This window comes from Chiloscyllium punctatum, chromosome 47 (assembly GCF_047496795.1).
Source record: "Chiloscyllium punctatum isolate Juve2018m chromosome 47, sChiPun1.3, whole genome shotgun sequence".
Classification (NCBI taxonomy): Eukaryota; Metazoa; Chordata; class Chondrichthyes; order Orectolobiformes; family Hemiscylliidae; genus Chiloscyllium; species Chiloscyllium punctatum.
The window spans coordinates 34,775,036-34,783,166 of record NC_092785.1 but is presented as its reverse complement, the minus strand read 5'-3'; the positions used below and the strand labels follow the sequence as shown (position 1 = coordinate 34,783,166).

General features: G+C 65.1%; 2 protein-coding genes across 2 annotated transcripts in view; both read right to left on the bottom strand.

Moving 5' to 3' along the window:
• The window catches only part of LOC140468579 (calsequestrin-1-like), a 348,864-nt gene that overhangs the window by 232,827 nt on the left and 107,906 nt on the right, over nucleotides 1-8,131 (bottom strand). The window lies entirely within an intron of this gene.
• The window catches only part of LOC140468574 (sodium/potassium-transporting ATPase subunit alpha-2), a 48,624-nt gene that overhangs the window by 8,883 nt on the left and 31,610 nt on the right, over nucleotides 1-8,131 (bottom strand). The window contains exons 8-10 of the mRNA XM_072564666.1: nucleotides 5,679-5,871; nucleotides 5,003-5,178; nucleotides 415-551 (exon numbers count right to left, since the gene is read on the bottom strand). Coding sequence (XP_072420767.1) covers nucleotides 415-551; nucleotides 5,003-5,178; nucleotides 5,679-5,871 — 506 coding nt within the window. The remainder of the gene's footprint in view (nucleotides 1-414; nucleotides 552-5,002; nucleotides 5,179-5,678; nucleotides 5,872-8,131) is intronic.

The window sequence follows — 8,131 nt, the reverse complement described above, 5'->3', positions numbered from 1 at the left end:
GGGAGTGAGGGAGGGTCCGTAGAGGGAGTGAGGGAGGGTCCGTAGAGGGAGTGAGGGAGGGTCTGTAGTGGGAGGGAGGGAGGGTCTGTAGAGGGAGTGAGGGAGGGTCTGTAGAGGGAGTGAGGGAGGGTCCACAGTGGGAGTGAGGGAGGGTCTGTAGAGGGAGCGAGGGAGGGTCTGTAGAGGGAGTGAGGGAGGGTCCACAGTGGGAGTGAGGGAGGGTCCACAGTGGGAGTGAGGGAGGGTCTGTAGAGGGAGCGAGGGAGGGTCTGTAGAGGGAGCGAGGAGGGTCCACAGTGGGAGTGAGGGAGGGTCCACAGTGGGAGTGAGGGAGGGTCTGTAGAGGGAGTGAGGGAGGGTCTGTAGAGGGAGTGAGGGAGGGTCTGTAGAGGGAGCGAGGGCTCCCGCTGGTACCTGGGATTGACCTGTGTGATGGGGATGTTGAGTCTCTGGGCGATGTCCTCAACGGTCTCGTTGCCCTCAGAGATGATGCCCACTCCTTTGGCAATGGCCTTGGCAGTGATTGGATGGTCCCCCGTCACCATAATGACCTGTGGAGAGGGTGGGTGAGGGAGTGAGGGGTGAGGGAGTGAGGGAGTGAGGGGTGAGGGAGTGAGGGGGGGTCGGGGTGAGGGGGTGAGGGGGGTCGGGGTGAGGGGAGGTGAGGGAGTGAGGGAGTGAGGGGGGGGTCGGGGTGAGGGGGTGAGGGAGTGAGGGGGGGTCGGGGTGAGGGAGTGAGGGAGGGTCGGGGTGAGGGGGTGAGGGGGGTCGGGGTGAGGGGGTGAGGGGAGCGAGGGAGTGAGGCAGTGAGGGGGGGTCGGGGTGAGGGGGTGAGGGAGTGAGGGAGTGAGGGGGGGTCGGGGTGAGGGAGTGAGGGGGGGGTCGGGGTGAGGGGGGGTCGGGGTGAGGGAGTGAGGGGGGTCGGGGTGAGGGAGTGAGGGAGTGAGGGGTGAGGGAGTGAGGGGGGGTCGGGGGTGAGGGGGGGTCGGGGTGAGGGAGTGAGGGGGGGGTCAGGGTGAGGAGTGAGAGAGTGAGCGGAGGGTCGGGGTGAGGGAGTGAGGGGGGGTCGGGGTGAGGGAGTGAGGGGGGGTCGGGGTGAGGGAGTGAGGGAGTGAGGGAGGGTCGGGTGTGAGGGAGTGAGGGGGGTCGGGGTGAGGGAGTGAGGGGGGTCGGGGTGAGGGGGTGAGGGGGGTCGGGGTGAGGGAGTGAGGGGGGTCGGGGTGAGGGAGTGAGGGGGGGTCGGGGTGAGGGAGTGAGGGGGTCGGGGTGAGGGAGTGAGGGGGGGTCGGGGTGAGGGAGTGAGGGGGTCGGGGTGAGGGAGTGAGGGGGGGTCGGGTGGTGAGGGAGTGAGGGGTGAGGGAGGGTCGGGGTGAGGGAGTGAGGGGGGTCGGGGTGAGGGAGTGAGGGGTGAGGGAGTGAGGGAGGGTCGGGGTGAGGGAGTGAGGGAGGGTCGGGGTGAGGGGGTGAGGGAGTGAGGGAGGGTCGGGGTGAGGGAGTGAGGGGGGGTCGGGGTGAGGGAGTGAGGGAGTGAGGGAGTGAGGGAGGGTCGGGGTGAGGGAGTGAGGGGGGGTCGGGGTGAGGGAGTGAGGGGGGGTCGGGGTGAGGGAGTGAGGGGTGAGGGAGGGTCGGGGTGAGGGAGTGAGGGGGTCGGGGTGAGGGAGTGAGGGGGGTCGGGGTGAGGGAGTGAGGGGGGGTCGGGGTGAGGGAGTGAGGGGGGTCGTGTGAGGAGTGAGGGGGGTCGGGGGAGGGTCGGGAGTGAGGGGGTGAGGGGTGAGGGAGTGAGGGGGGGGTCGGGGTGAGGGAGTGAGGGGTGAGGGAGTGAGGGGGGGGTCGGGTGAGGGGGGGTCGGGGTGAGGGAGTGAGGGGTGAGGGAGTGAGGGGGGTCGGGGTGAGGGGGGGTCGGGTGGTGAGGGAGTGAGGGAAGTGAGTGGTGAGGGAGTGAGGGGGGGTCGGGGTGAGGGAGTGAGGGGGGTCGGGGTGAGGGAGTGAGGGGGGGGGTCGGGGGTGAGGAGAGTGAGGGGTGAGGGAGGAGGAGTGAGGGGTGAGGGAGTGAGGGGCGGTCGGGGTGAGGGAGTGAGGGGGGGGTCGGGGTGAGGGGGGGTCGGGGTGGGGGAGTGAGGGGGGGTCGTGGTGAGGGGTGGGTCGGGGTGAGGGAGTGAGGGGGGGTCGGGGTGAGGGAGTGAGGGGGGGTCGGGGTGAGGGAGTGAGGGGTGAGGGAGTGAGGGGGGGGGTCGGGGTGAGGGAGTGAGGGGTGAGGGAGTGAGGGGGGGTCGGGGTGAGGGGGGGTCGGGGTGGGGGAGTGAGGGGGGGTCGTGGTGAGGGTGGGTCGGGGTGAGGGAGTGAGGGGGGGTCGGGGTGAGGGAGTGAGGGGTGAGGGAGTGAGGGGGGGTCGGGGTGAGGGAGTGAGGGGGGGTCGGGGTGAGGGGTTGAGGGTTGAGGAGGTTGAGGGGTTGAGGGTTGAGGAGGTTGAGGGGTTGAGGGGTTGAGGAGGTTGAGGAGGTTGAGGAGGTTGAGGGGTGAGGGTTGAGGAGGTTGAGGGGTGAGGGTTGAGGAGGTTGAGGAGGTTGAGGAGGTTGAGGGGTGAGGGTTGAGGAGGTTGAGGGGTGAGGGTTGAGGAGGTTGAGGGGTGAGGGTTGAGGAGGTTGAGGGGTGAGGGTTGAGGAGGTTGAGGAGGTTGAGGGGTGAGGGTTGAGGAGGTTGAGGGGTGAGGGTTGAGGAGGTTGAGGAGGTTGAGGGGTGAGGGTTGAGGAGGTTGAGGAGGTTGAGGGGTGAGGGTTGAGGAGGTTGAGGAGGTTGAGGGGTGAGGGTTGAGGAGGTTGAGGGGTGAGGGTTGAGGAGGTTGAGGAGGTTGAGGGGTGAGGGTTGAGGAGGTTGAGGAGGTTGAGGGGTGAGGGTTGAGGAGGTTGAGGAGGTTGAGGGGTGAGGGTTGAGGAGGTTGAGGAGGTTGAGGGGTGAGGGTTGAGGAGGTTGAGGAGGTTGAGGAGGTTGAGGGGTGAGGGTTGAGGAGGTTGAGGGGTGAGGGTTGAGGAGGTTGAGGAGGTTGAGGAGGTTGAGGAGGTTGAGGGGTGAGGGTTGAGGAGGTTGAGGAGGTTGAGGGGTGAGGGTTGAGGAGGTTGAGGAGGTTGAGGGGTGAGGGTTGAGGAGGTTGAGGAGGTTGAGGGGTGAGGGTTGAGGAGGTTGAGGAGGTTGAGGGGTGAGGGTTGAGGAGGTTGAGGGGTGAGGGTTGAGGAGGTTGGGGAGGTTGAGGGGTGAGGGTTGAGGAGGTTGAGGAGGTTGAGGGGTGAGGGTTGAGGAGGTTGAGGAGGTTGAGGGGTGAGGGTTGAGGAGGTTGAGGAGGTTGAGGGGTGAGGGTTGAGGAGGTTGAGGAGGTTGAGGAGGTTGAGGGGTGAGGGTTGAGGAGGTTGAGGAGGTTGAGGAGGTTGAGGGGTGAGGAGGTTGAGGAGGTTGAGGAGGTTGAGGGGTGAAGGTTGAGGGGTGAGGGTTGAGGAGGTTGAGGAGGTTGAGGAGGTTGAGGGGTGAGGGTTGAGGAGGTTGAGGAGGTTGAGGAGGTTGAGGGGTGAGGGTTGAGGAGGTTGAGGAGGTTGAGGGGTGAGGGTTGAGGAGGTTGAGGAGGTTGAGGAGGTTGAGGGGTGAGGGTTGAGGAGGTTGAGGAGGTTGAGGAGGTTGAGGAGGTTGAGGGGTGAGGGGTTGAGGGGTGAGGGTTGAGGAGGTTGAGGAGGTTGAGGAGGTTGAGGGGTGAGGGTTGAGGAGGTTGAGGAGGGTGAGGAGGTTGAGGGAGGTTGAGGAGGTTGAGGAGGGTGAGGAGGTTGAGGAGGGTGAGGGTTGAGGAGGTTGAGGAGGTTGAGGGGTGAGGGTTGAGGAGGTTGAGGAGGTTGAGGAGGTTGAGGAGGTTGAGGGTTGAGGGGGGTGAGGGGTGAGGAGGTTGAGGAGGTTGAGGAGGTTGAGGAGGTTGAGGGGGGTGAGGGTTGAGGGGGGTGAGGGGTCAGGAGGTTGAGGAGGTTGAGGAGGTTGAGGAGGTTGAGGAGGTTGAGGAGGTTGAGGAGGTTGAGGGGGGTGAGGGTTGAGGAGGTTGAGGAGGTTGAGGGGTGAGGGTTGAGGAGGTTGAGGAGGGTGAGGAGGTTGAGGAGGTTGAGGGGTGAGGGTTGAGGAGGTTGAGGAGGTTGAGGAGGGTGAGGAGGTTGAGGAGGGTGAGGGTTGAGGAGGTTGAGGAGGTTGAGGGGTGAGGGTTGAGGAGGTTGAGGAGGGTGAGGAGGTTGAGGAGGTTGAGGGGTGAGGGTTGAGGAGGTTGAGGAGGTTGAGGAGGTTGAGGAGGGTGAGGAGGTTGAGGAGGGTGAGGGTTGAGGAGGTTGAGGAGGTTGAGGGGTGAGGGTTGAGGAGGGTGAGGGTTGAGGAGGTTGAGGGGGGTGAGGGTTGAGGAGGTTGAGGAGGTTGAGGGGTGAGGGTTGAGGAGGGTGAGGGTTGAGGAGGTTGAGGAGGTTGAGGAGGTTGAGGAGGTTGAGGATGGGTGGGCAGAGATAGATAGTTAAGGCAAATCAGGTCATCTGAACACACCCCTGACCTCACTGCCCTGCCCTTTGACCCCTGACCACACTGCCCCACCCTTTGACCCCTGCCCTCCCATCCTCGCACCCTCCGACCGCACTGCCCCGCCCTTTGACCCCTGACCGCACTGCCCCGCCCTTTGACCCCTGACCACACTGCCCCACCCTTTGACCCCTGCCCTCCCATCCTCGCACCCTCCGACCGCACTGCCCCCGCCCTTTGACCCCTGACCACACTGCCCCACCCTTTGACCCCTGCCCTCCCATCCTCGCACCCTCCGACCGCACTGCCCCGCCCTTTGACCCCTGACCACACTGCCCCACCCTTTGACCCCTGCCCTCCCATCCTCGCACCCTCCGACCGCACTGCCCCGCCCTTTGACACCCCCCCCCCCCGACCGTACTGAGCCCTGACAGCACCCCCTCCCCCCCCAGGCCCTCTGACCCCTGACCCTGCCTACCTTGATGCCAGCGCTGCGGCACTTGCCCACAGCGTCGGGCACCGCGGCCCGGGGGGGGTCGATCATCGACATCAGGCCGACGAAGCAGAGTCTGTCTGTGGGGAAGTTCACCTCGTCCGTGTCGAAGGCAAATCCAGGGGGGAACTGTTCAACCAGGAGGTTCAGGTGGCAGAACCCTGGGGGGGGGGGAAGAGACAGACAGCTGTGACTTCACCGGGCGCTGGCCCCGAGGCGAGAGACTGCACAGCAAGATCCCACCCCCCCACACACACACACAAACAAACACACACCTCCCACCTCCCACCTTCCAGAGCCCAGCAAGGTCCCAGGAACTGGTTACACACCCACACACACACCCCCTCCTCCCCCGGCCGTCTCACATTGAGCCACTCCGCCCAATCGGCAAACGCACAGGAAGATCCCACGGCCTGCCAACCCACAGCCCGCTGAGAACACAACCTCCCTCTCCCCCCCCCCCCACCACCGCATCCGATGCAAAGTGCACCAGAGGATCCCGCGAACGGTTCCGTGTCGATGCCTCACCCAGCCCCGGTGACCGGGACACTCACCCGTGAAATCTCCGCCGCCCCCAGCCTCCCCACGGCCGGCCCCTGGGTGCCCACGTTCACACCATCCCCCCCCCCCGCCCCCCCCCCAGCTCAGTGCCTGCCCTCACCCAGGACCCGCTCGCCCAGGCCACCCAGCTCCAAGTAGGCGTTCTGGAAGGCGTCCTTCATCTCGGTGTCGAGGGGGCACTCCTTGCCATGGAGGAGGATGGAGGAGCAGCGATCCAGGATCCGCTCGGGAGCTCCCTTCATCACCAGGAGGTGGGCCCGCTCCTCGGCCGAGCCCAGCACGTGGATGGAGAGCTGCAGGACAACGGGGCCCACAGGAGAGTCAGAGGTGGCAGGCACCCCACCGAGACACTACCGCACCGAGACAGTACCGCACCGAGACAGTACCGCACCGAGACAGTACCGCACCGAGACAGTACCCCACCGAGACACTACCGCACCGAGACACTACCGCACCGAGACAGTACCCCACCGAGACAGTACCGCACCGAGACAGTACCGCACCGAGACAGTACCCCACCGAGACAGTACCGCACCGAGACAGTACCGCACCGAGACAGTACCGCACCGAGACACTACCGCACCGAGACACTACCGCACCGAGACACTACCGCACCGAGACAGTACCGCACCGAGACAGTACCGCACCGAGACAGTACCGCACCGAGACAGTACCGCACCGAGACACTACCGCACCGAGACAGTACCGCACCGAGACAGTACCGCACCGAGACAGTACCCCACCGAGACAGTACCGCACCGAGACAGTACCGCACCGAGACACTACCCCACCGAGACAGTACCGCACCGAGACAGTACCCCACCGAGACAGTACCGCACCGAGACAGTACCGCACCGAGACACTAACCCGCCGAGACAGTACCGCACCGAGACAGTACCCCACCGAGACAGTACCGCACCGAGACACTACCGCACCGAGACACTACCGCTCCGTGACACTACCGCTCCGTGACACTACCGCACCGAGACACTAACCCGCCGAGACACTACCGCACCGAGACACTAACCCGCCGCGACAGTACCGCACCGAGACACTACCCCGCCGAGACAGTACCGCACCGAGACAGTACCGCACCGAGACAGTACCGCACCGAGACAGTACCGCACCGAGACACTAACCCGCCGAGACAGTACCGCACCGAGACAGTACCGCACCGAGACAGTACCGCACCGAGACACTAACCCGCCGAGACAGTACCGCACCGAGACAGTACCGCACCGAGACACTACCGCACCGAGACACTACCGCACCGAGACACTACCGCTCCGTGACACTACCGCTCCGTGACACTACCGCACCGAGACACTAACCCGCCGAGACACTACCGCACCGAGACACTAACCCGCCGCGACAGTACCGCACCGAGACACTACCCCGCCGAGACAGTACCGCACCGAGACAGTACCGCACCGAGACAGTACCGCACCGAGACAGTACCGCACCGAGACAGTACCGCACCGAGACACTACCGCACCGAGACACTACCGCACCGAGACAGTACCGCACCGAGACAGTACCGCACCGAGACAGTACCGCACCGTGACACTACCGCACCGAGACACTACCGCTCCGTGACACTACCGCACCGAGACACTAACCCGCCGAGACACTACCGCACCGAGACACTAACCCGCCGCGACAGTACCGCACCGAGACACTACCCCGCCGAGACAGTACCGCACTGAGACACTACCGCACCGAGACACTACCGCACCGAGACACTACCGCACAGAGACACTACCGCACCGAGACACTACCGCACCGAGACACTACCGCACCGAGACAGTACCGCACCGTGACACTACCGCACCGAGACACTACCGCACCGAGACACTACCCCGCCGAGACACTACCCCGCCGAGACACTACCCCGCCGAGACACTACCCCGCCGAGACACTACCCCGCCGAGACAGTACCGCGCCGAGACAGTACCGCGCCGAGACAGTACCGCACCGAGACACTACCGCACCGAGACACTACCGCACCGAGACACTAACGCACCGAGACAGTACCCCACCGAGACAGTACCGCACCGAGACACTACCGCACCGAGACACTACCGCTCCGTGACACTACCGCACCGAGACACTAACCCGCCGAGACACTACCGCACCGAGACACTAACCCGCCGCGACAGTACCGCACCGAGACACTACCCCGCCGAGACAGTACCGCACTGAGACAGTACCGCACCGAGACACTACCGCACCGAGACACTACCGCACCGAGACACTACCGCACCGAGACAGTACCGCACCGTGACACTACCGCACCGAGACACTACCGCACCGAGACACTACCCCGCCGAGACACTACCGCGCCGAGACACTACCCCGCCGAGACACTACCCCGCCGAGACAGTACCGCGCCGAGACAGTACCGCACCGAGACAGTACCGCACCGAGACACTACCGCACCGAGACACTAACGCACCGAGACAGTACCCCACCGAGACAGTACCGCACCGAGACACTACCGCACCGAGACACTACCGCTCCGTGACACTACCGCACCGAGACACTAACCCGCCG